The sequence below is a fragment of the Rissa tridactyla genome, chromosome 4, assembly GCF_028500815.1.
Source record: "Rissa tridactyla isolate bRisTri1 chromosome 4, bRisTri1.patW.cur.20221130, whole genome shotgun sequence".
In the NCBI taxonomy this organism is placed as follows: domain Eukaryota; kingdom Metazoa; phylum Chordata; class Aves; order Charadriiformes; family Laridae; genus Rissa; species Rissa tridactyla.
In genome coordinates this window covers 16,859,291-16,887,141 of record NC_071469.1, presented here as the reverse complement: position 1 = coordinate 16,887,141, position 27,851 = coordinate 16,859,291, and the positions used below count along the sequence as shown (strand labels likewise).

At 40.8% G+C, this 27,851-nt stretch overlaps 1 protein-coding gene across 1 annotated transcript; it reads left to right on the top strand.

The window, feature by feature from the left end:
• The first annotated feature begins 203 nt into the window (after positions 1–203).
• SPTY2D1 (SPT2 chromatin protein domain containing 1) lies at positions 204–21,277 on the top strand. Its single transcript, XM_054199660.1, has 6 exons — positions 204–385; positions 11,056–11,170; positions 12,552–14,210; positions 15,007–15,163; positions 16,363–16,440; positions 17,579–21,277. The coding sequence occupies exons 1-6, from the start codon at positions 326–328 to the stop codon at positions 17,673–17,675; spliced, it is 2,166 nt and encodes a 721-aa protein (XP_054055635.1). The 5' UTR covers positions 204–325; the 3' UTR covers positions 17,676–21,277.
• The last annotated feature ends 6,574 nt before the right edge of the window (positions 21,278–27,851 follow it).

The following is a 27,851-nucleotide window of genomic DNA, read 5'->3' as shown; positions in this document are numbered from 1 at the left end:
CGCCGCCGCCCCCCGTGGCTCCCCGGGGGCTGACAGGCAGGAGGAGGAGGAGGAGGAGGCGCCGCTGCCACCACCCCTCCGCCTCCGGCCTTCCCCAGCGGCCGCGAGGCGCTCGTCACAGGGGAAGTGACGCGCGGACGGCGTGACGCCGGCGCGAGGCGAGGTGATATAAAGGGTAGGCGGCGGCGGCCGGAAGCGAGCGGAGCCCAGCGGTGCGGAGCGGAGGGGCGGGCGCGCGAGCGGGCGGTGTCGCCTCTGCCGGGCGCGGAGGGGAGCGGGGGGGAGCAGGGCGGCCGCCTCACCTTCCCCCGTCCCCGAGGCAGCCATGGATTTCCGCAATATTCTCGTCATGGCCTCGGAGCAGCAAGGGCTGAACTCGGTGCCGGTGAGCCCGGGGGGGGCTGGGACTGTTGCGAGGGGGGGGGGGGGGTGTAAGCGCGAGGCCGCGGCCGTTACAGCCGTTGAGACCCCCCCGGGAGGGGACCGAGTCGTGCAGGGTCCCCGCGCTCCCCTCACGGAGTGTTAAGGGTCTCGCTTCGGCCTCTTGCCTCGGCCCCCACCCGAGGAGGCCGGTTTGCGGGCCTGCCCGGCCGGGCCTTTGGCCTCGCCGTCTGGAGGTAGGTCATTTTGGGGGTTGGAGGAGCGTCTGTGTGCGGGGCGGGGAGGGAGGGCGAATCGAGGCTCCTGTCAACAGGTCCCGGCCCGCTCGGAGCTGGGAAAGGGCAGCCGGGGTTTGCCGAAAATACCGGGCTTCTGAGAGCAAAAGCGGTGTTGCAGCGGAAGGCAGTGGTTGTGGTTAAAAGTCGGATAAGTCCTTTTGTTTGCCCTGGAAACAGAAGTCTGCCACGTCTCAAATGCGGGTCGGAGACAAAGAATGACAAGTTTTGGATGAATGTGGTGCATTGTCCAATACTTTGTATCCATTGTGAAGGAATAGCCTGTAACAACTGCATGGGGATGTTTGGTGAAAGGCGTTTTGTTTATTATGAATTTATTCTGGAGTCTGTACTTCAGCAGTTTGTATTTTAACTCAAGCTATCAGTTTTATGTTGATTCAGTACGAAATAACCCACTTCATCAGCTGAATGAAGTCTGGCAGTAGGAAGAGCCTGTGGCCTTTTGGTGTATTAGTGTACCTGGTTTCATTCCTTTGGCAGGAATTATAAGTCATATGTGCTTATTTGGATAAAAAAATATTTTCTCTTTGGTAGCCACCAGTTAGGGAAACACTTTTCCTGTTCGTTCTTTAACCAGGTGCCAGGGTTCTGTTTCTACGCTTAGGTTGCTTAAACCAGTGTAAATGAGAGGGTAGTTGTTTTTAGCATAAACTATAGGAAAAAGAGAAAAAGTGTAATCTTTAGATCTGATGCTAATGAAATGAAGACACTCAAGAATCTAAAGTATCTCAGTCTCTCTGTATCACTAGTAAAACTTTGGTAATGTTCACTAACATTGTGACCAGTTGATAATACGGATCAACCACATGGTAGATATGCGTAATTCATCAGATTCCATCGTGTTTTAAAAATCTTATAAAAATGTACTCTTTAACACTTAGCATGATTTAGTTTGTCTCTGACTCTACATAGAATTATGGTTTGTAACATAAATGTGAAAATATCAAATATATAAATAAGATATTTAAATGCTTGTTTTATGACTCTTAAAACAATCTGTTCCACTAAATTGTCATTGGGTTGTTGTAGTTCTTACTTTAGATAGTTAAAACTTCTTTTTACCTTCTTAGTTTTCTCATGCAGCTTTAATGTTTTGTAGCACTATTTTTTGTCACAAATAGTTATAAGCCATGGTGATGAATTGATGAAATATCTGCCATGTTCTCTATTGCAGGTGTGGTGGTGAAAGGAGGCAATCCTACTTGTTGTGCAGTGGATGAGGGTTTTGTTACTTTTTTTAGAAAAGGCAGGATTAGGATTTGCTTACCTGATCTAACTCATGGAGTGAGAGTGCAATTCAATCCATAGCTGAAGCAGTTTGGTTTCCTGCTGTTCTAGCCACATTAGTGGTGCAGCTTTTAACTGTAAAGCTGATCTTAGTCTCTGAGCAAAAGTGGAGCTTCACTTGGCACTGCTTGAGGTTATCTGCAGCTGTTAGACTTCAAAAGAAGGCCTGTGGAGGTTTTCTGATCAATCGACTTCAAAGTAAGTCCACTAGATTAACACTAGTACATAAAATATGTTCATACAAGAAGAATATAATTAATCTTAAATATTTTTGTTAAAAATACCATACAGAATAATTACAAAATTTACTGGAATGTAAAGTTAACAGGTTTCCAGAAATGCTAGTTCCTGCATTAACCAGCATATGGCCCGAATTTCCCTTTGAAAAGTTTATTTTAAACTTTACAGTGCATTAAACTAAATATTCCACACCTATTGTAATGAAAAATAGAGTAATATGCACAAGTAGTGTATATATCTCAAAAGGAGAAACTATAGAAAAAAATCTATTTAAGGAATAATATGGTCTTGTATCATAAAAGAGGGACCTGTGTAAAACAGATATTGCATCATGTCCCTGTAAAAACAGATCTGCTTGTTCATCTCCCTATGGAAATCCACATTCAAAAGGAATGCTGCTGAAATCAGCCTTTCGGTACCCTACTAATTGCATCGGTTTTGTTTCTAAACAAAACAGTGCATATAGGAACTAGTGTATAAGCTATTAATGGTGTGTTGCTAATAATCTTTATAGCAGTTGCTTAATAGAGCCCCAGTTTTTCTCACATGATGTTCCATAGGGGCTTCAGCATTGTGTGTATGTGTCTTGTTACATGTCTTCATATTAGCAGTTCATTAGATTTCCCATGTGGTCTTGCTTTGATTAGACATGGTACCAGTTAATGAGATTTAATGCTGATTTTGGTAAGATTTAAATACTTTCTTACTCCTCCTCTTGGTGAAACTGGTATACTCTTATGCTGCAAGTTTTACATGATATAATGGATGGGATGGAGCACTTTCAGGTGTTTGTATGGAAGATATTCTTAAAAGTATGAAATTATATTGCAGATTATTTTAAAAATACTGAGTATAGTTGGAACAAAGTCATTCTTCTAATTCACCTTGTTTCTATTGTCATTAATAATTTATTAGAAATGATCTCGCATAACTCCCTTCTCCTTTTAACTGAGGATGAATCTTTGGTGTACAAACCTGATACAGAATAGCATTTAACCACAGAGGGGTGACCCAAAACTGAAACAGTGTATTGTCCACGTCAGTGCTTGCTGAAGTCTTAAGTCAGAGTGATACACAGTGAGTATGAATCATTACGAAATAGCCTCCAGCAAAGTTGACAGATACATGGAGCTACCAGGAATTAAGTATTTGCAAAGTAAAACAGTAGCAAAATCCTGGAGTTTGTTCAGGGGACCCTGTATGTTACAGAGCCTGCTGGTGAAGTTGTGATTACAAACTACTGAATGATTGCCCATAGGCAAGAGAAATATGGAGAATGGCTGTGAAGTAGCGTGCTGTCATAGAATCAGACTCCTTATTTGATTGGTGCGCATTCATTTATTATGCGGTTAAAACTTGTCTCAAAACAGCACCTAGAAATGCTTTTGGCATCCACATGAGGCAAACTGCAAGATATACAATATAAAAAGCTGGCAAGGGGTGAGGAGGGCTTTTACTCTCAACTTGACTGAACTTGAAAGTTAAGTTCCAGGTGCTTGTAAACACTGACTAAAATGTGTAAAACTTCCAGCTTTTCCTATTCCTGGTGTCTCTTTTTGCATAAGCAGATGAAAATGGGGACCACAATACCACTGCATAAAGGAAAGCATAAAGTATGCTTTTTAGTTTTGTTCCGTGTTTTGGTGTGGGTTTTTTGTTGTTTTTGTTTGTTGGTTTTGTGTTGTGTTTTTTGGTTTGTTTTTTTACTGTATAAAGAAAGATTTAGCATAAGAAATTTCTGCATTTTTTTCAGCTAATTGTTCAGGTCGGGTCTTGTTACAGCAATTGCAAAATCCTAAGAAAATTTTAGGAGTAAAATGTATGACCCTGATAAATTGGTTTTGGGAGATGAGAACAGTATGAGCTGATAGTTAAAATACTCATCAGTAAAGCTTTTCTCTTGGTAGGGATTGTTAGAACCTGAAGAGAATCAAACAAATTTAAGTGTGCTTGGTAACTACTGCTTACTTTGTCATAATTAGATATTAATAACAGTAGTTGAGAAAGCATTACATGCACATATTCTAAGAAAGTCTAGGTGCAGTGTGGTGCTGGTAACCCCAGCATGGTGTCTGCAGAGTGGACAGTGCTGAGACTGTAGCAGAGGCCTTGGAAGTACAAGTTCAGGGTGAGAGCGAAGGCCTCTGGGCTGATAACACAGATGAGCACTTATCAATTTGGAAAGCTGCCTTTTGTTAGTATTAGGGCATTAGTATTATCAGTAGTATTAGGGCATTGCGAGAGGATTGACACAAATAAGGATGTATGTGTGGCTTAACTGGGTGAATGAACTATTAGTGATGTTACCAGAAAGTTATACCCTGAAGAATACTTAGGGGGAAATGGGGACTTCCCATTGGAGAAGGCTACATGTCTTGATGAATGGTAAGGAAGGACAGGAAAAGTACTGTGACACTGGACAGGAGTCACAACTTGCTCATGAAAAACAAGCAAGCAAACTGTGAGAACCTCTGCAGGGTGCCCATACCAGATAGCACAAGTGGAATTGTCTTTGCATTGTGTGTGCAAGCCTATAGCAAAATGATTAGTTGCACGGGGGCTCCACTTGAGAATCACGTTTGGCAGAATTGATTGCTCATATCTTGCATTGCTACCTGTGTAAATATTGATCATTGTTAAAGGCAATACTACCTCTGTTGCTTGTGTCTGGGTCTACTATTTGGTCTAGGCCTTTTGGGGCTTCATTTGGATGCCACAAAGCCTGCAATAAAAATCTGTTTTACAGTCACAAGATCTGGCAATTGAATGCTGATGTCAAAACAGCTGCAACTGTATCAGGATCATGTGCCACACTCTGAAGTCAGTGATTGAAGAGCAAAACCTCGGTTGCAGATTGCACAGTTAAACTTGTGACCTGGAGCTTGCCTGCTGGACACTAGACACTGTCACTCTGCACTTAAAGAGTGTTTTTATTTACATTTCTATATATATTTATTTATGTATATGCACACAAACTATACGTGATACATATCTCACAAGTCAGTGTGCATGTGTGTGAACGTATGGACAGGTACAGCCTGGTGGCTTGTTTGATTTGACATATTAATACCAATCTTTAAGTAATGTTTTTGTTTTGAGGTATAGTTTTCAGAGAAAAATCTGCTGCTTTGTCAGTCATGTAACTTTGTAACCCACTGAAACAGTTTATTCTGACTATAACTTGAAAACAAGATTTTGCCCTGTAATGGACTTTCTTTCCACCATACTCTCAAAGTACTGCTGGTCAGATTCAGGGAGAGACAGTTATTTGGGTAGGTAGTTTTGGCAAGGTTTGCAGAGATGAAGTAAAAAAAAAAAAAATGAAAAACCTCAGGAGAAATACTACTCACTGGTAGGAAAAGACTTGTTATTTCTTGAGGGTACATAGCTGAAGGAAGGCACTTCCATGGCCTTTGCTTTTTCCTTTGGGTGAAGCAGTGCCCACTGTGTATCTCAGCAATATTCAGTTAGAGCTGTCACCAGGTTCTACACAGAGAGATAATCAGCGTTTACAACTTGAGTAGTGCAGTGTTTTGAGAACAGCTTGACCTGCTCTCTCCTAATGGCTAAACATGCCTGTTTCTCTGTTGATTTAACCAACTTGGCAATAGCTATAAAAAGCCAGAATAGCACAGCTGCTGCTTGGATGATAAAGTAGTGACATGCCCCGGCTTATTTTGTCTAGTTTACCTGGAATCTGACGCATGCTCATTTGCATTGTAAGTAAAACACTTTATCAGCGTTTGTGGAACATGTGCATGATTCAGTGCTTTTAAAAAGACTAAATGTAAGCTGGTTATTTTATGCTATTTCTAAATGAAGGTGAACAAAACTTTTATCAACAATAGTTGTGATTCATAGTACAGAAGATGGGTATTCACTTATGAATTGTTTAGCTATGTTTTCAGTTGTTAGTCAATATCAGGAAATGCTACAGATAGGAAGACGTGTATCTTGAATTTCACATAATTTGCCACATTGAGTGGCAGTGAGAAAACAGCATGTCTGTCAAGCTGCTCTACAAACCTGATCCTGGATAGGACTGTTGGTTGTAGTGCAGAAAAACAAAGCCTGAAAACTGCTTCCCCATCACTTTAATCCTTTATAAGGCTTCCTAACAGGATAGATCAGGCTACATTTCTCCCTGCTATTTGGCAGTTTTTGAAAGATGCTCCTTAGGCCTAAAACTTTCAGAATCATGGAATCGTCTAGGTTGGAAAAGACCCTTAAGATTGAGTCCAATGGTATCCTCTGTTTTGAAAATGCTCTGCTTTGTCTGTTTTTGAAAACTGTGTAGAAATTGAATAATTAAACCAAGTTTTACCAAATTAGGTTACCAATGGCAAAACACGACATGTTTAACTTTGTGAGTAAGATAATTTACATAGACATTTTACTAATCTACAGAGTACCTCAAATTGTTCCTAAGATACTTGCTTTGCTTCTCCATCTCTTCTGACTTAGATGGAGCATGCCAGATTACTTTGGGCCACTGAGTCATGGTCCAAAGCAAAAATTGAGCAAAAGTTGAGAGGCGGTACTGCGTCATGGTTCACGTTTCCCGAACAGTTAGGTCTTGGAATACTTCTGGTGTAAACACAAATTGGGGAGGGAAGGAACTCAGTTTTCCAGAAGAGAGAAGCCCATCTCCAGCTATCTTCTTATCCTTTAAATAGTCCTAGCTATGATGATCAATTCTAATGATTTCAATTGTAAGTACCAAAAATTGTTCAGTGTTGGGAGCTTCTCCAAGTGATAAGGATTTATAAAATCAGTTCTCAGATTGTGCTGAACTCTTGTGCAGAGGTGAATTTTGGTAAATGAGCTTGACCGTAGTAGGTCTTTAATGTGATGAGGCAACATGTCAGGTTTTACTACTGCAATGTATGTGCATGGTGTATCTTTATAATTTTGTTTTAGTCATTTTAGAAATTACTAGAGGCAAATAGCTGTTATTATAGCTGCCTTTCTTGGAGCCAGTTTTGGCTGCATTTTAAAAATAAGTCTCTGAACCTAGCTTCTTAATGCATATATATACGAGATAATGTATGGGTTTGCGTATTAGAAATTAATCTAATCTAAGGATTTATTCATGTGCTGCTGTTTCAATGAATTAGAAATTAGAATGGGCTCCCACTGGATGATATTGAAATCTGTAGGGCGTTGTGCCTGATTATTACTTCTAAAACATTTGGATGTAGGTATCTTTACCAGATATTTTAATTTACTTTTTTTAGTTAAGTTTCATAAGGCTATATGGGGACAGGAATATAATTATGGGAATACTGTCTTGTGTGGGTTTTTTAATTAGCAATATTGGTTTTATTTTGAGCTGTATTTCACAGCTGTTACATTTGATGAGGATCTTTACTTTCCATGAGAAAGATCTTCATTTAGGTTATAATCTATTGGCTTACTACTGAAATCAAAAAAAAACCCTTAAACAACAAATAGAGTTGGTTTGGTTTTTTCCCTAAATGTATTCTTCTGCTTTCCATCTGTTTCTAGATTTAACTGGCTTCTGTTGTATTTATCTTTGCAAGTGTCTCTGCCCTTCTCATTGCTTTGTTTATCTTCTCTAGTCTGTTTGTTGGAAGATCAAAAAAGTCTTTGTTTCTTTCCATTGTATCATCATAAAGCCCAATCTGATAATCGGTACATTTATGAAAGGTAATGTTTGAACAGGTGTAGCACACTAGTGCAAGTGTTCATTATAGATCCCAGTAAGAAAGGCACTCAGATTCTTAACATACTGGTTAAAATAACATTTATTGGAGATAACAGGGGAAGACAAAAGGGGGATAGCATAGGTAACTTTACATCTGTTCAACTGCTGGAACCCCGAGTTGTACAGCACTGGACAGACATCTAGGCATGGCAAGCTGCGCAGATCTGTCTGTAGCGAGGATCACCAGCATTGTAGCCTTTAGAGCTTCTATAGGATGTTCTTAGAAGTAAACAGTTCTATGTATCATTTCCACTGCCAAGCAAAAGGTTGTTATATGAAAACATGATGCTTAACTTCAAGATATACTGAGACCTGGAATCCTAGAATGCTTTAGGTCGGAAGGAACCTTGAAAGGTCATCTAGTCCAGCTCTCCTTGTCCTATTGCCACAGGCCCTACTTAAAAAAAATCTGTCCCTGTTTTTTTTATAAGCCCCCTTTAATTATTGAAAGGCTGCAATAAGGTCTCTCTGAAGCCTTCTCTTCTCCAGGCAAGTTACACCACATGCAAGTAGTGTGACTGCCAGGTGCCAAGTAGGGGCTGCATTTTCTGTCCCAATTAGTCTGCGGAGTTCATCCAGTGGTCTCAAGTGATATATATATATATAGTAGAGTGTAGACCTGCGCCTAGTCAGGATCACTAACTCATTGATGGGCAATAGTTTTCTGTTTAAGATCACTCCAGCAGGAACTAAAATAAATATCACTGGTTTTAGATCAACCTCATAATTATGCTGGTGAAGTCAGTTCCAACTTACTTTTGGAGTAATTCCATTTTTTGAGTCAATTCATTTTCACTGGATAAAATAACCTGAAACTGAAATAGGTGACCACAAAAAAATGCTGAAAGCCCTAATGGACCTGTAAACATGCAGTCTGGGATTGAACGGACTCTGGCAGTTTGTGCTGTAGTCTGCTTTTGTTTCCTGCTTGGTGGAAGGTTAAGGCTGAACTGAAATATTTTTATTCCATTACTGACACATCTGTTGCATTCCTTCTCAGTCTAGTGCATTTTACTCATTTCTGTTGGTTTCCCTACCTGTCTTCTGGTTTCCTGTTCATTCCTTTGGAAAGCTAAGTGTGCTCTTGTCACAGATGAGTGGAATGTACCTCACTCAAAAGAGAGAAGCAGCAATATATTTTACTGAAGTAAAATAATAATTTCAGAGTTCAATAAGTTTGGAATTTAATAAAGTTTTACCAGTGGTTTGACAAGGTTCAGTAAGTGTGATGGCAAAGTTCACCTTACTAATTACTGCATGGAAGATACATATGAAGGAAAATAGAATGATTCACACAGAGACTGGAGGCGCAAAGAGTGAGGAGGACCCTCCCATTGAGTCATGAGATTCAGAGTGGACCCCCTTGCTTTCTAAACTCCTTCTGGAGCCTAGGTGTGGCTGAATCCAATCATAGTCTTGGACTTGATCAACAGTTTATGTCTAATGGAATTATCCGTACAACGTTTATAATAATGAGTAGCTACATGGATTAGTAATAATATTAATTCAGCATGCTATCAATCACTTACCAAGGATCTGTCATGGATAAGGGATCTCTCCACCTTGGGTAAGGAAGGATCTCTTAGTCTCAGGTAAAGAATCTCTAACCTCGAGAAATGTCTGGGCTCAAGGGGAAAGTCACCTGGCATGCAGTCCAGATGCAGTTCGGGGAGAGCTCAATTTTGGCCCATGCCAATGGTAATATTAAAGGGTGAAGTCAATATATAGGCTGTTGGTCAATGGTATAGACAAGATAGATGTCTTTGTTTTAGCTCTGGTATCTTGTTCTGTACTTTAGTTATCTTCCACTTTTGGGTTTTGAACCCACCTTTCAAAATATTTTTCAAGATACCGTCGCTCCCTTGTACGTGAACCAGGGTCTTTCTAGCTCTTAAGTTCACTCCAAAGATGTGAGGCCTGTTGTTCCTTAGTCAGCCTGAATCAAAGTATGGCTGGGAGACAAGTGTATCTGTCACAACTTGAAGCTTCAGTCAGAATTCATTGTTTCTTTATTCTGTGCTTAAAGTCAATTACATGACTGGAGTTGGCAGACAGTCACAAGTGGTGTTCCCCAGGGCTTGGTAATGGGAACAGTTCTCTTTAATATCTTCATCAGTGATCTGGACAAGGGGATTGAGTGCACCCTCTGTAAGTTTGCAGATGACACCAAGTTAGGTGGGAGTGTCAACCTGCTTGAGGGTAGAAAGGCTTTGCAGAGGGACCTGGACAAGCTGGATTGATGATCCGAGGCCAATGGTATGAGATTCAACAAGGCCAAGTGCTGGGTCCTGCACTTGGGTCACAACAACCCCACGCAGCATTACAGGCTTCAGGAAGAGTGGCTGAAAAGATGCCTGGAGGAAAAGGACCTGGGTGTGTTGGTCGACAACCAGCTGAATATGAGCCAGCAGTGTGCCCAGGTGACCAAGAACAACAACAGCATCCTGGCCTATATCAGGAACAGTGTGGCCGGCAGGGCTAGGGAAGTGATCTTCCCCCTGTATTTGGCACTGGTGAAGCAGCACCTCGAGTACTGTGTCCAGTTTTGGGCCCCTGGCTACAAGAAAGACACTGAGGTGCTGGAGCATGTCCAGAGAAGGGCAACAACGCTGGTGAGGGATCTGGAGAACAAGTCTCCTGAGGAGCAGCTGAGGGAGCTGGGTTTGTTTAGCCTGGAGAAAAGGAAGCTGAGGGGAGACCTTATTGCTCTCTAAAACTACCTGAAAGGAGGTTGTAGCAAGGTGGGGGGTCAGTCTCTTCTCCCAGGTAACAGGTGATAGGACAAGAGGAAGTGGCCTCATGTTGCACCACAGGGGAGGTTTAGATTAGATATTAGGAAAAAACTTTTACACTTAAAGGTTATCAAGCATTGGAGCAGGCTACCCAGGAAAATGGTGGAATCATCATCCCTGGAAGTATTTAAAAGATGGGTAGATGTAGTGCTTAGTAATATGTTTAGTGATGGTTTTTGTCAGTGTTAGGTTGATGGTTGGACTCTATCTGAAAGGTCCCTTCCAACCTAGACAATTCTATGATTTTGACTGTTAAGCAACTCCTCAGTTTTAAAAGCTTTAAGATTTTTACATTCTTTAACTTTTTGACATATTTCTTTGTTCTTTGCAGAAAAGGTACAGTTTGGCTGTTGGTCCTCCCAAAAAGGTTCCAAAAGTCAAAGGTGTAGAGTCTGCAGCAGTGCAAGCATTTCTCAGACGGCAAGAAGAAGAAAAAAGAAAAAAAGGTAACAGTAAAAAATATTTCCTATGGGAGACTTTAATTGACTCTTTGAGACTTTGTCACCTTATTCAAAGCCCTTGCAAATACAGCTCTGCATCTGTTTCTGGAACTGATACTGAGGGAAAGCCAGAACTAAGTAAGGACTAGGGATGTTTGCATGCTTTCTTAAGGAGCCAAATATTATTCAGCTACACTAGCATTTACTGGTTTAGATCGAGAAGTAGTTTAGGTGAAGAGATATTGCAAGAACTCATCTGGACTTTTGGTAACTTAACTTTGAAAAGCTTTATTGGTGGGAAGAAAAATGGTAAGAGTTCCTGTTGTGTCTTAATCTAGTGTATCAATGCAGTCTGAATTTTAAATTTGTATGGCAGAGGCTTTGTTTGAGCCACAGTTTTTCTACTGTATTATATTTCCTTTAAATAGTCTATAGAATAAACTAATACTGCATTGCTTCTAATGTTAATGTTTTGTTAAAGGTTATCAAATCTGATGGACTGGATGGCCCAGGGTATTCTTCCTCTCCTGGGCCAGTCATAAGCCTACTCCTTATCCCTGCTGCCAGGTCCAGCCAGAAGCAAGACTGAACATGAATTTCAAATAGGCATGCATTCACTCTCTATACAGTCGTGGTCCTTGACAACAGAATAACATAGGCAGGGGATGGAACCTTTACGAGCACACAGAGCATGAGTAGCCTAATCCATTTTCTAGGAATTGATGTTTTTCCTGAGTCTTTCTGATATTTGGCCCCTACTCCCTTGGTCTCTACGGTATCTGACATTCAAATGTTATCCTATTCACCAGCTAGTTCAGCCTGAATTTTGTCGGCAGATCACATATTCAAGATAGAGAGCATACTTATGCAGAAAATAGCTAAAAACAGTTCATAAGGGACAGACTGTGGAGATAGGGCCATGAGCTCTACCAGACAGATGTGGTGACCAGCAGCTTGCTCATCTGTGGCTGGCTGCTTCAGTCTCTACCCTACACCCCAATACCATACACTCAGCCTGTTTTCCAATTATTATCCCCCCCGATATGCTTTGGTTCCCTCCCTTTCCTCATCTTCCCTTAAATATCTAATAGTAAATTCCGTAGAGTCTCAAAATTCTCTTGCTCAGTCTCGGAACTCCTTTCATTACCCAGAGATGGCTGGGTAAGCAGCATTTCACTTAACTGTTTGCCTTTGTTGGAGTAGCTGATTCAGGTGGGTTAGCTTGCCCTGTTGGCAGAACTCTGATCACTTTCTGATCTATTTTGAATAGTTGGTAGCCAGATATCTTTAAACTACTGTCCTAAATGGTCTATCAGTTTGGAAGATTTTTTTGGGGAAAAAAAAAAGTAGTGCTTTTGCATAACTTTCTCCTGGTTTTCTTTTACAGCACTGGAAGAAAGAAGAAAGAAAGAAGAACTCTTGGCTAGACGTATTGAACTAAAACATGACAGAAAGGCAAGAGCTATGGCCTCACGAACAAAGGATAATTTTTATGGCTATAATGGCATTCCTGTTGAAGAGAAGCCTAAAAAGAGGAAAGCTTCTGAGAATGTTGCTCAGGCCCCAGAGGCTGAGTATGCAACAGAAGATGAAACTGAGCAACTTGAATACAGTCAGACTGAATCTGAGCATGAGCAAGAATATGAAGAGAAACCATCCAAAGTTGCAGTGAAACCAAAGGCGCCTCCCAAAACTGCACCAGCACCTCTGAACTTTGCAGAGCTCTTAAGGCTTGCTGAGAAAAAACAATATGAACCAGTGGAAATAAAAGCAGTGAAAAAGGTAGAAGAGAGACCCAGAACAGCAGAAGAATTGAGAGAGATGGAGTATTTGGGACGAAAAAACAAAAGAGTAGAAATGCATAAGAAAAGTGAGAAGGAGATTAAGAATCCAGGGACATCCAGTTCTTCAAAAAAAGTGACTTCTCAGAAAGAATCTGTAAATGCAAAACTTAAAAAAAGCTCAGTAGATAAACATTCCACAACAAAAAGCGGTCTGTCGTCTTCTATAAGTGGTATGGATAAGAAATCCAAAGCACCAGCATTGACTGAAAAACACTCACGGTTATCATCTTCCTCCAGGTTTGATCAAAAGGAAAAAAACTCACAAAATGGCTCCTTAAAAAGCTCTACTGGTAGCAGTCATAGTAAATCACCTGTCAATGGTACTGGAAAGTCTGGCTCAAGCTCTCATGTGCCACCCTCAAAACCAGTGGCCAATGGGGCTCAGAGGCTACCATCTGCTAAAGAATCCAGCCTAAAAAAGTCTGCCCATACAAAATCAGGAAATGCTGCAGCCCTTCAGCATGGAATCAGCTCCAATGCAAAACGATCAGGAAGCAGCTTAGGAAAAGGAGGACCTGGACATCCAGGTGGGGGTTCAAGTGCAGGACCTGGGCGATCAAGCAGCAATTCTGGCGTGGGACCTGGAAGGCCGGGAAATGGTTTAAGCCCAGGACCTGGGCGACTGGGCAGCGGTTCAGCCGCAGGACCTGGAAGGCCAGCTGGCAGCTCAAGCACAGGACCTGGGCGACTGGGTGGTGGCTCAGGCATGGGACCTGGAAGGCCGGCTGGCAGCTCAAGCACAGGACCTGGGCGACCAGGCAGCAGCTCAAGCATGGGGCCTGGGCGACCAGGCAGCAGCTTGGGCACTGGACCAGGAAGGCCAGGCATCAGCACAAATGCAGGACCTGGGCAACCAGGCAGCAGCACGGGTACGGGACCAGGAAGGCCAGGAGTTAGGCCAAGCACTGGACTTATGCGACCAGGCAGCAGCTTGGGAACAGGACCAGGAAGGCCAGGAATCAGTCCAAGCACAGGAGCCAAGCGACCAGGCAGCAGCTTGGGAACAGGACCAGGAAGGCCAGGCATCAGCCCAAGTGCAGGACCTGGGCGACCAGGCAGTGGCTTGGGTACAACTGTAAAACCGAAGTGTACTGTTGTATCTGAAACTATTTCATCTAAAAACCTAGTCGCAAGACCCAGCAATGGACAGATAAATGGAATGAGATCTCTTCAAGGGCATAGACCTGTGTTTCATCCACAAGGTATAAAGTTCTAGAGCAAATAACTTTCACTTAGTTATTTGTTTTGTATTTTTAATGTATGTCTGAGTTGAGGACACTGATGGTCTTTGACAATTATAGATGCAATTAGGAAGACTTGGACAAAATACCATAGTTGCCTTTTAAAGAGTGCGTTTAATGATGGAATGCTGGTTTTCTGCTTTGCAAACTTTTGTTTATTTTTACCTATGCTCATATTCCTTGAAATATAGGCCTGGGATGTGAAGATTACATGAAAGAAACCTAAGCAGCCTGTGATGGATGTTGATATACAAATGCTGTTAGAAGGAAAAGAATTGAAGGATTCTCTTCCTGTATAGCTTAATTATGGCTAGTCTTTAAAAATTCGTAATGTCTTAAATAACAGATGCTTAAAGTGGTACAGGAAAATTAAAACCACATAATAAACCTGTGACTGACATCTTTGGCAAATTCAGATTATCACTAAGCAAGCAGTTCTGAAAAATTATTTCTGAACAGAAACAATCAGCATGGACTTCAGCAAATAAGTGCCTAGAAAACCCTGAACAAGAATACAGACTGCTTTCTGGTAGTTTCCTCAGGATGCAGTTGGTGATACTGATATGTAATCTTCTGTAGCACAACTTACAGGAAGTATTTCCTTTTACTGAGTTTCTGAGAATTGCTAGTTAACTTGAGGCAGAAATTTGCCACCTTGAAGCCCAGAGCTATAAAATGGCTGAGCCCAAGGTATAGCAAGAAGTACTATTATATTAATGTTACTAATTAATGGGTTTTTTACTCCCCTGTCATTTAGGTCTTGGAAGACCACCTATTAGTTACAAGAGACAAATAGAAGATGATGATGATGATGAATATGACTCTGAAATGGATGACTTCATTGAAGATGAAGGGGAACCCCAAGAAGAAATATCAAAACATATTCGGGAAATATTTGGCTATGACCGGAAAAGGTAAGAAAAATGTCAGTTTTAAGATATTGCAGAACAAACAACAGAACAACAGAAATTAATATAGTTCAACAAATAAATGTTTTAGAAGTAGGGGAAGTGCTGGTATCCTGCGTAGTATTCTGTGCAGTATACTGTGTCCAGCATTGGAGCCCCCAACATAAGAAGGACATGGACCTGTTGGAGTGGGCCCAGAGGAGGGCCATGGAAAATGATCAGAGGGCTGGAACACCTCAGCTATGAGGACAGGCTGAGAGAGTTGGGGCTGTTGAGCCTGGAAAAGAGAAGGCTCCAGGGAGACCTTATAGCGGCCTTTCAGTACTTAAAGAGGGTCTACAAGGAAAGGTGGGGAGAGACTCTTTGTCAGGGAGTGTAGTGATAGGGTGAGGGGTAACTGTTTTAAACTGGAAGAGGGTAGATTTAGATTGGATATTAGGAAGAAATTCTTTACTGTGAGGGTGGTGAGGCACTGGAATAGGTTGCCCAGAGAAGCTGTGGATGCCCCATCCCTGGAAGTGTTCAAGGCCAGGCTGGATGGGGCTTTGAGCAGCCTGGTCTAGTGGGAGGTGTCCCTGCCCATGGCAGAGGGGTTGGAACTAGGTGATCTTTAAGGCCCCTTCCAACCTAAACCATCCTATAATTCAAATATGGTTTTGCATTGCAGAAATTTAACAAGCATTAAAGCAGCTTCTGTGCAGAAGGGAGCTTGAATTTTCACACTGCCTGCCATGCTCTTCTGGGGAGCAATAAAATTTGATGCAATAGGACACAGTTGGAAAACAACACAGCTTCTTCAATGTCTCACCTGTATAATTCATAGCAACTCTTTCCTATTATTGGATTTTAAAATGCTTTCTATAGCAGTCTGCAGTATTTTAGAATTCATCAAATGTAGCTGCCCGAATATGAACTGCTAAATGCAGTAGCATTAGCTGCTCTGTAAGAGGATCTAACTTGGTATGACTAGGAACTGCTGGAAAATGAAGGCTCTTATTTGGCTTATTTAAATACTTGTGTCTTGTCTGACAATAAGGTATAAGGAAGCAAGCATTTTAAAGGCTTGTAGCTTATATTTTTTTAAAAACATTAAACTCTGTGTATGGCAAGGAAATTATTCTTTCTAAGAAGGGATGTGAATTCATAACTCAGCTGTACATTGGCATGGTATTTTAGTGTGCTAAAAACTAATATTTAATTTCCAGATACAAAGATGAAAGTGATTATGCCTTACGTTACATGGAGAGCAGCTGGAGAGAGCAACAGAAAGAAGAAGCTAGGAGGTATGCACGAATTTAAACTTGGATAGAAAGTGGGAAGTTTGTTTATTGCCCAAGTCATGGGACTATGTTAGAGTGGATATTTGCTGCTTTTTGTGACAGAGGTAAATAAGCCTTACCATTTCTGATAAGAAAGCATAGGTAAAGATGAAACTCAGCCAGCCAGTGGTGGGTGCAGTAAATAAATCTTTTATGTTCATTCTGATGGATCACAAACTTTGCTTGTAAAAAAAAAAAATAAAATAAAAAAGCAAACAAAACCCCAACTTATGATGAAAAATATTTTTTTAAATACTTTAAATTTCAGCTGAAATGCTAAATCCTTCAATTTGTCCCAAACATTACAATATTCTGCTAGTGTGATGACTAAAAGGAGATTTATTTATCTATATATGTGCGTTTTGTGTGTATATTTCTATGTATGTAGGGCTGTTACCCAGCCCTTATTTATTGAAGAGGAGATCGGTGGCTGCAGATACTGTTTTAAGTATCACTTTCAACATACTGACTTCTAGGAAGCTGAAGAAATTATGTATGCAGGGATGCAGCTAGAATCATGCTGTGTTAGCAGAGCCTCTTCCGTGGGCCTTTTCACCAGCGTCATGGCAGCTTAGATGGACTGAGGGTGGAGCAATGTTGTGCTTGTAGCTACCTGAATCATGCCTCCGGCCAGGCAGTTGGAATAAATTCTTTTGCTTCTCTAGTGTTTGACATATCCATTCTCTCCCTTGCCAATGTTAAAGGTTTAGGTGGCTCTCAGAAGTTGAGGAGAGTCAGTCCTTTTATGACTTGTATGCAAGAGTTACATTGGCAGGAATTGATGGATGTGTTTTCAGCAGCTTCTTTTTGGGGAAAAAATGACCTTTCCTATTAAAATCAGCTGTCTTCACAATCTTGATTTGTTTAACATGCTTTTAATAATTTTTTACTCAAAACATTTTATTCTAATGATAAAATCTTGATTTCTTTTCTTAAAGCTATATTCTTTCTATAGTTGAAGAAAATTTATGGTTGAACTGATGTAAAAATTTTGCTCACATCAGCTGTAATTTTAAGATTGCTTTTCTTGGGGAGAGGGGTAGAAGTCAAATTTCATGTTTCTTGAGTAGCAGTATGTAAAGCATTTCATTTTATTTGGCAGCTTGAGACTTGGTGTTCAGGAGGACTTAGAAGAATTGAGACGGGAAGAAGAAGAATTAAAACGCAAGAGACAGTCTAAGAAGCTGAGGACACGTTAACTTACTTCTGGTGTTGACCTTGTTCATGTTTCTGCTACCCTCTGCCTTCATACATCTCTTATTCTACTTAAGTTTCCATTTGCTTGTTAGAGGGCAAAAGAATATTTAAAGGGATTGAAGTACTGAAAAGCAAGGCTTTAGTTTGTCCTAAATAAGATATTTATTTTTAATACTTGCCAGGGTTGGTTTTTTATGAAGACATTAATGCACTAATGCATATTAAGTGGAATAAAATTAATAAATGTTTCCATTGATTTAACCAGTTCAAGATGCCAGCAGAAATACTGACTAGCTATGCACTGACTCGGAACTGTGTGGGCCCATATACCAGTAAACCAATTTTGCATTCACTTGAAAGAAAGGAATAGCATTCTTGTTCCCTGATATTTCTTGAGACTAAAAAAAAAAAATATTCTCTATATCCTGTTCTGTCTCCCAACTTGAGCCTCAAAGTATTCAAATGTTATCTTGTGTACAGAAGCAGTTTGGGTGTAAATTCAGCCATTGCCACAGATGTTCACAGCAATAAAGTACTGTATATTTTCAGAATTGAGGACCCATAAAAATAATTTGAACCTCTTAATTTCTCAACAGAAAAGTGCATGTCACTTGCAAACTGTACAGCTATGGATATGGCCAAAAGGTTAGGTTGGCTTTTGCTGTGTCTGGAATTCCAATGCCAATCTAATTCAGTATGATAAATACGCACCCCAAAACCAGGAATTTCTAGTGTTTGTATGTAACTTGTGCTTTTGGGCTCAAGTGTATACTTGGGAATTCTTTTCCTGCCCTGTAAATCTTCACATTTGTTTAACAGCTTCTGCTGCTTTTACAAATTGTGTATGGTGCACATGTTTTTTCTTGCATTAAACATCCGATGTGTTAAATGATTTAAAATGTGAAGCAGTCATTTATCCAATTAGGCTTATATTTAGAAAGCACATCAGAACTAAGTTTCGTTAGAATGTATTTGCAGCTGTTCAATATTAACAACGTCATGTGAACTAGTTAATACTTGCGATTAATTTCATCGAACCAAAAATCTAAAATATTACATATAGCAGGAGAGTTAGTTCAGTTACTTACCTTAATGCCCATATTTGCACACTATTTCTAACTATGCACTTAAAGACTGTTTCTTTCAGTAACTGAATTTGTTTACAATCAGCACAGGTCAATGTAAGTCTGCAGGAGTTTTACTGAGAGTCTGAAGCTCAAATCTGGTGTTGCATCTCCTTTGATTTCCCCAGGCTGCCCTTCAAAGCTCACCAGTATCGCACTACTCAGCTTGCCTCGAGCTCCAGGACTCCATTGATAGTACCTCTGGCTTCAGCTGCTAAGGCTGTTATATTTTAATGCTAGAAATAATTGGAAAAGTACAACAAGGGCTTTGGGTGTTTGTTGGGGCAGGGGCAGAACTAAAGGAATAAAAAACAAAAATTACCTTGTAGAAAAACGACAAAGGAATCTTTCCTGTCAGGGGGCTATTCTTAACAGTGCTGCTTCTAGGAAGCAGTTCCGGTAGCAACCTGTAAGGAACAATCTTGGAAGCTGCTGAATTTTAAACATCTGACTCTTAATGTAAGAAAAAACACATTTGCCTTTCCGAGATGTTTTCTGTTAATGGTGTAGCATTTCACTGTCTCAGTAAAACACTGACATGAGTAAGCTATTGGGATAAATTTTGTAACCTAATTCAGTATTAGCGGACAGGGAGCCCAGATGAAGATACCATTGTTGCTCCTCTGTATTTTTAGCTTTCTGTGTTAACTAACAAAACCTGTTTCTCAGTGCATGCACTTGAGACCATGCAAGATAGTGTAACCTCACTGCTTGTCTAGAAGTGTGTTGTATTCACTCCGCTTCATTGGGACCACCTAAAATTTTTTGTTGTAGTTCCTAGAATTAGCCATTTGAGACAACGAACGCTGGGACCATGATCAAGTTACTGGATTTTTTCACTCTGTAATTTCTTTTTTTAGCTGGTGAATGACTCTAGGTCTGTCAACCCAACAGTGAGCAACTTCCTGTCTGGTTGGGGAAAAAAAAAAAGGTCTCTTATGAAGCAAAAGAAATATATTAATTCAGAATTGGTTCAGTTGGGAATTAAATCTGCATTTCAGATAAATATAGGTTAAATAAAACCTGATTTATTTAATCACTTTCTGGTTATCTAACCATGCAAGATCAGTTAAATTTCATAGTCTGTAAAGCACTTTGTTATTTGTCTTTTAGATGGTGACTGGATGTACTCTGCTAGCCTCCCTAAGACACTCTATAATTGTTTCTTCACACAGTGATCACTGCTTAAATTTTTTCTATTTCATATGAAAAATTATTCAAGGACACATTTGTAATTTTACAGTCAAGAAGTACTTTCTCATAATTGGCATGGGATGCTAATGGCTTTCAAATTTTGTACAAATGTTTGGGTTTTAATGTGTTTGGATTTGCTGCATATTTGTAAACCGGCTAGGAAGGAACTAAATTTTTGGTTTTTAATTCCTGACCTTGTATCCAAAAACATGCTTACTGTTTGCCAGATGAATAGTATTAATTTAACAAGAGTACTGAAGTACTTGTCCAAAGTGCATCTGAATGTGAAGTTAAGAAAAACTGGAAGAATGCTTATATTGGTTTATGAGGATCTGATGTTAAGCTAATGATTTAATTGTATTTAATGCAATTCTGGTTTGGTTTTTAGATTTTTAATTCACTGTTTGACAATGTGCCTTTTTTACTAAATTGTGTCAAAAAAATGATGAATGTAGGAGTATAAAAAGGTTGGTCGGTTTCTGCTATCTCAGATTCTATATCCTTAAACTTGATAGTGTGAAATGACGTACTTTTCATAAAACCCTTCCAGGTCTGGCTTTGATTGCACAATTACAGTAGCTACTTCTTTACTGCTAATGCTAAATCAAATGAAGGGCACTTTCTATTGATGACTACTTTTTGAAAATGTCTTGTATTTACACTTGAGCTGTATTTCACTTTACAGCGATGTCTTTTGGAGGCCAGGGTTTTGCATATCACAGGAAGCCTTAGTGTGCAACTCTGTGCTGTGCTTTAAAATAAAAATCTTTCAAGAAGTATATGAGATCTCTATGGAAATCTGGATTTATTTTTGTGTAAAGCCCAAAATATTGTCCAGGAAAACGAATTTTCTATTTTTTTTGCATTTTGTAACATAATCTAGTAGCTGATGCATATTTCTAGATATAGCATATTTCTGGAGACCAAAACATGTCAGAAAGAAAATAAATATATGGAGAGACTGGTGTTTAAATTGTGATGAATGTACTTCTATTTATTTTGGTGAGTGGGTGTGATGCAATATTAAAGTGTTAGTGTGTAAATAAGGGTGCTTCTAGTTTTAGCCAATGATTTTTTTTTTCTTTGGGGATATCATTTGTGCACAATGTCTTTTTACACAATGTGACAAATCAGGTTAAACCCGTACATAGCTTAACTGTTTTCTGGTGCTGTCAAGAAAGTGTATACTTTTGCACACACCAAACGCATATAAGTTTTGCAGAGTATGTATACAATAAATTTCAAGCATTAAACATTTTACTGCTATTTCTCATTGGTTTACTTCATGGAAGATTTTTCAGAATTGTTTTCTGCTGGTTTCCTCTGAGCTGTCACACACAACAGCATTAGGCTGAATGTTCTCCAAGAATTGTTTTCCTGTTCTCATGCGGCCAGCAAGAATGTATGGGAAAATTAATGGAGTCACTTAAGCATTCAGAAAAGATCTGAAAATCGTCGATGTCTCCTGCAGGTTAGGTTTGTGACATAATATATATTTGGAGGTACATGCATCAGAATGATGACATATGCCACTGTGCTGGTTGCCTTTAATCTCTTCCATTTGGACTGTGGTGTTTCATAAGCAGCATCTTTCTTGGATTCTCTTTTCCCCCCATGTAAAGAATCTGAACCTCCTCGATTGCTGTCTCCTGTGGAAGGGTTTACTGCTTCGACAGGTGGAGGTAAATACCAGGGACTCTTCTCCTCAGCCAGTGCTGTGACCCACTTCCAAAGAGGTAAATGAACATGCATCGAAGTGAGCCCATCTGCCTTTCCTTTGAAAGAGCAACACTTGCACACTCTTGTGCTCCTAAAAAAAGTAATATTTTTTTGAAATCATACTGCAAATTAGCATTTAATCAGTGTCCTACGAGCACCTTGTTTTGAAGGCATGAAATCTTACCTTGTTTTGAATTCCCTTGAGACTTTTTAATGTATCTTAATAGTTGTAATCAGTCATTATTTCAAAGCAAATATATTCTGTTCAGGTGGAGCGTGATTCTACATTGAATTGTTATCTTAATCCAGCCAGTAATGCTCTATCCCTCTGGAAGCAATATTATTTTACTCAGGTTTAGAAAAAAAAAAATTACATTTCCCTCAGTTGTAATTTATTTGAAATAACATTTTAGTTCAACAAGACAGAACTGCAGTTTAGTCATCCCATTGGATAACCTTTTCTTACCACTTGAAATACATACGGAAAAGTTTATTTCTTTTTCTGTGAGCCTAGGGATCCAAAAAGCCTTTGGCATCTCATGCTTAACAGGCTTTGTGGGATGAAATTAAAGCTAGAAGAGGTTCCTGAAGTAATGAAACATGTCACCAGTTTAGTCCTAACTTCTCTGGCCCCAACTGATGAATGGCTTTGTTTTCCCAGACCACCTGGTGCTTAATTTGCTTTGGGGATTTTCTCTGTTCAGTTCTTCATGGGTGTCTTGGTTTTTACCTATATCCTCTTCCCTGCACTGGTAAACTCAGAAATTTTTTTTGTGTGTTGGAAGCAACTTCTGCCCAGTTTCTCAACATTCCTCAGCTGAGGAAAGGCGAGTATCTGATGCCATCTCATACTATGTGTGTGAAAGTTTATAGCAATTGACAATTTAAAGAGAATCAAGAGCTTTGGTGGTGGGTTTTTTTTTTTCTTGGGAAAGGAATGACTTGAAAAAACACTTGAGCGTAGTATTCCAGGTTTGATAGTGCACTCAGAATAACTACGAGAGCATACTTATGCAAGCACTGAGTGCAAAAGGGTTTTTTTGAGTGCCTTGCATGTATTTCTCAAGGTACTTAATCTCTCTTGTGGACTTGTTCGTGAGAGGTAACTGTCTTCCTTGAATGATATAACTATGGATATATGATGTTTGTTATGTGTCTGTCCTCAACTCCCCATCATAGTAATTCCCCTCCCTGCCAGATTCCTCTAGCTCTTGCATTGCATGAGTACTTTGTGGTCCCTCAGCAGATGCAGTACGTCATGAGATTTGTTCAGACAAAGAAGTGGTGCGTATTTTATAGCACTACACCTGCTGCTCTGAGATTGAGAAAGAACTCTGCTTATCATTATTTTTGCACGGGAGGGGCACTAAGGTAAGTCAATCTGCTCTATCTGGTTCTTAACTTCTATAGACTGTGCAGGAAGCCTGGTTTTAAGACTTCTACAGCAGCGTCAAATGTGACCGCAAATGATGCCCAGGCAAGCAGCCCGGTCACATAAGGTGAATCTTCAGAGTTCATCCAGAGTGACACGCTGTCGTTGGCAGCCCTCTTCCCCCCAGCCAAAATGAGTGAACCAGCAAACCCTTTATTAACCCAGCTTCTGTTTGCTGGCTGCATGCACAAAGGGAACGCGGCGATGACAGCATATAGTGTGTGATGTGGCCCAGGGCTACGGCGTGCCCTGTTTATGAGCAGCGTGAGAGATGCTGAAACTTGCAGGAAAAATTAACTATTCTGTGGAAGACTTTGCTGCCATATGCAGTTGGCAACGAGGTCTGATCTACCTCGAAACTGCTGGTTTAAATCTAGTCTTGGTTGGATGGTGCTTTTAAACTGATAGTTATGATGTATAAAATGGTCACAGCATAGCTCACGCACAGGTGACCTACTGGCTGCTCAGAGCAAAGGTGAACACTGAGCTAGATAACGCTCTTGCTTGTGATGTTTCCAGAGCTGAAGCCAGTTTGGGATTTGTGAGGAAACTTGCTCCTGACACTTGTTGCAGTTGGTTTTCATTCATTCCCAAAACTTCATTATCTGCAATGGTCACTCAAGCATATTTCAGAAGTGCAAATTTTTCCCATAGTATTTAATATTAATAAGTTCAACTTGTAATTTTCATTCCATTACTCTCAACTTAATTTGGACAACTCACAGTATTGCATGATTTTCTCCACCAAAGAAAATACTTCAAAATGTTTCCTGAATTGTAGATGCACGTTATTGAGAACCCTTTCCCTTGGCTTTGCTGTAAGCTGGCATACCTAGAGATACAGGATGCCCACAGGTAAGCAGAAGAACGAGACTAGATTATGAAAGTTCACGACAGTAAAAATTATGCCATTTTCCTCTTGTGTGGAGCTGAGTAAAATTCAAAAGCCACATGCTGTAGAAGGAGCTCCATGAGATTGTCATTTTAGGCTTGCCCTCTCCCTTAGCATCTGAGAAACTGCAGCCTTCTTTCTGTATAATTAGCCATCTTTTCTATCAAGTCTCAAAGTCAGCAAGAGGACCCGTACTGCTGGCAAAATGCGATGGTTTTGAATACATAAGGTGCGCTTCTATGGAGGAAGGAGTTGTAATAAGATAAGAGTTGGATGTATTGCTCAATAAATGCCAGTTTGGGGAACTTTCTGTAGCTTGTTTGGTAAGAACATAAGCAAAATGCCATGGCCTCATTCAGAGGAGCACAGTGTTACCAGTCGCACTGGCTTTACCAGATTCTTTGTGTTGTAAGTTGAAATGCATTTGAAAGCTTTTCTAGAGCAGAGACAGATAAAAGCTGCATTTGAAAGCTTTTCTAGAGCAGAAATAATATATTATTTAATCCTGAAAGCTAAGTTTCATATTCTTACCTCTAGAAATCATATAAACTTAGAATTGCCATCAAATCAGAGAGATGTTAGTCAAAACTCTGAACTCTGACCAACAGATGATGAAATAGAGTAAAAGAATGAACACTTTAGTAGCAGGTTAAAATGTAGTATGTCCAGTAAAGAACATCTCATGACTGTCTTGCAACCACCCATGGATGGTGTATGGCAAGGTGTGTTTATCTTCAAGACTGCATTTAAGAGGACACCTGCATTGCTTGTGGAGCTACCAGTATCTCTCCATCTGGCCATGTTCAACTTCAGCTCTACCCTCAGTGCTTCTGGCCTGCCTCGTACTACTTTGGCTGACTGAAGCCTGCGTGTGAGCATACACAGATGAAGTAAATAATCGGCAGAAAATATCTTCAGAAATTACAATCGTATTGCTGGCCTCCTTCTTGCTTAACACTTGGGAGGTGCTGGGCTAGGGAAGTCGAGAGTCAGCTTCAGAAACTGAAATATAAGGAACTTTAGTAACGAAAGGTAGAGATGGAGTGATGGTGGGAGATGAGCTACTAGAGGGCTGGTACAGGGTGGTAGGTGGGGTAGCAAGGTTGTGCTCTGTGTGGGCAGAACATTAGCCGCTAGCAAGATATTTCATTACCTAGAGATTAGTTGGCGTTAGGATCTGTTAATTTAATATGGAGTTATTCATTCCAAATTACATTTAGAGCAGATTTGGATTGAGAGGGTACAGGCGCAGCTCTGAATTTAAAGGAGAGTTTGAATAGTGAGTACTGAGAAATTTGGATCTGTAGTTTGGGTGCAGGCTTAGTCAAGGGTGACCCCTGAGCCTCACACAGAAACGGTATTACCACGCTTATTCTTGAGACGATATAGTGATGTGTAACTACCAAGGGTATGTTGTTACTGCTCTGGTTTCTGTGATTATTTTGGTTATGTATGCACATAAAGATTTTTAAAAGTGTTTCCAAACACCTAACCTACTAATAACTGTAAGTATCAGACTTTCCTAGTTGTTTTTACTGTGAAATAAGGAGAAATTAAAAATTTAAATGTTTGATATTAAATATTTAAAGAGCGCACTCTATTCTCAAACATTAGTCTATGCCAGGGCCTTCGTGAAACAAAATAATTTTCAAATTGTCTCTTAAAAGGGTTTAGACAAATGTTCATGGAGATCATTCTGTAACAGCTCATCACAGGTTCCACTGTTTCCACCCTCCAAAAAAGCATGTAGCCACAGAATCTGTAGGAAACTGCGGTGAAGGCAGCTGCCATTGCGTGTGTCCCAGACCAGAGTTCTCAGGGTCCCAGTAAAGCTTTAATTTCCTGTTCTTCCTACCACAAAACCCAGGTTGCCCAGAATACTTGCCCCTGTTTACAGAGGGTCTCTACTGCAGCACTCACTGTGCCAGAGAACGCAATGTGCAAGGTTATACTTGGTGAGAGTCCCTGAGACAAACTGCCTCCCTTCCCTCTTGATGGCAGGGGCTTCTCTGGGCTGATGGCATTAGGGACACAGCATCTAGGATGCCACCGGCCTCACATGTATGGTGTAGAGTAGGGCCAAGAGCTTGGAGGTGAAATGCCTGGTCTCTGCTGCTGTTTCCCACATCCTGCCCTGCAAACACTCTCCTGGAGGTCAGGAGCTTCTGCACAAATATGGGCCTGGAGGAAGCGTAGGCCCAAGCAAAGTGAGACCACCAAGAAGGAGGAAAGGTGGTCCTCACCATATCTCCTCCTTACAGAGAGCCAGTCTGTGGTGAGGTTGGCATCCTACCCTATGTCTCACCCATTCAAGAGGCCCCATATCCCTTTTCCCCTTGTACTGAGGTTCACAAAACCCCACTGTCCCACTGAGCGCCAGCCTGGCTACTTCCACCACTCCCACTGCTGCTGCAGCCATGCAGCACTGTCCTCCGAAATGCCAAGCTATGGTTTCTGCTTCTGCACGGGCTTTTGCAACCCTGGATATAAAATGCTGTTGTGAATCCACGCAGCTGGGATTCATAAGCGCAAGAAAGACCAGTATGGAATGGTCCTAGCATCCTACTGCAGAAAAAGATAAAGTCAATCTCTCTTCTTTAAGCCGAGATACTAGAGTATCTGCTCTATGTTATACATCAGCCTCTGCTATGGAGAACACCATGTCTTAATAAGCAAAATTTTAAAATAATCAGATACTGATTCACTGAGAAAGCTCAGTTTTCTAGCAGCTATGGGGATAGCACTGGCATTTGTCTCCTTTTAAGCCTAGCTGAACCCACTGTGTTTTCTGCTGAATTGGCCATCAAGACTTGCACTGCCTGCTTTCCAAAAGGCGGTTTTCTGGTATCTTTACTGTGTGGTAGGAAGGCTCAAAAAATAAGAGGTAGATTAATGTAGGGAAATAATTTAATTCCAGATTTGTATTTACATACTTGTAAGTCCATAAAGTTGCAAATCAGTTGTGACACTGTCAACACAGAGGGAAGAAATCCCCAATCCCTATAACATCTATGTATGGTCTTAGCAGAGATTACTTCTCTGTTATTGCACACAGACAGATTACATTCAAAATTCATGATAGTTTAGTGAGGGAAGAAATAGAAAGGAAAGGAGGACAGTATCTGAGAACTGTCTGGCATTGTCACGCATCAGAAGTGATCTGCTAGAGGAGCACTGTTCATCTCCCACATGGGCTCAGTAACGTTTTTTCTACAGATCTCTTTTTCCCAGCGCAGAAAACGGCAGGCATACTCCAGGATATGCACCTGCCAAGTGGGTGCCCCTGGAGCAGCGTGTGCGGATCCTGCAAGACCTCTGCTCTCCGTCTACGACTGCACGTATGGCATACCCTTGCCTGTTGTCTTGAAGAACGTGCCTAAGCAGGCTCCCAGATAGAATCAGAGAATCACAGAATGGTTAGAGTTGGAAGGGACCTTAAAGATCACCTAGTTCCAACCCCCCTGCCATGGGCAGGGACACCTCCCACTAGACCAGGCTGCTCAAAGCCCCATCCAGCCTGGCCTTGAACACCTCCAGGGTTGGAGCATCCACAGCTTCTCTGGGCAACCTGTTTCAGCACCTCACCACCCTCATAGTGAAAAACATCTTCCTGATACCTAATCTAAATCTACCCTCTTCCAGTTTGAAGCCATTAGCCCTGGTCCTATCACTACATGCCCTTATAAAAAGTCCCTCCCCACCTTTCTTGTAGGCCCCGTTCAGACACTGGAAGGCCGCTGTGAGGTCTCACCAGGGCCTCCTCCAGGCTGAACAACCCCAAGTCTCTCATCCTTGCAGGAGAGGTGTTCCATCCCTC

What these genes read in the sequence shown, in the direction of transcription:
- SPTY2D1 (XM_054199660.1), top strand. Translation starts at nt 326, where the DNA reads ATGGATTTCCGCAATATTCTCGTCATGGCCTCGGAGCAGCAAGGGCTG. An exon ending in TTTGGCTATGACCGGAAAAG is followed by an intron (nt 15,164 to 16,362) that starts GTAAGAAAAATG and finishes TTTAATTTCCAG; the next exon opens with ATACAAAGATGAAAGTGATT. An exon ending in CAGAAAGAAGAAGCTAGGAG is followed by an intron (nt 16,441 to 17,578) that starts GTATGCACGAAT and finishes TTTATTTGGCAG; the next exon opens with CTTGAGACTTGGTGTTCAGG.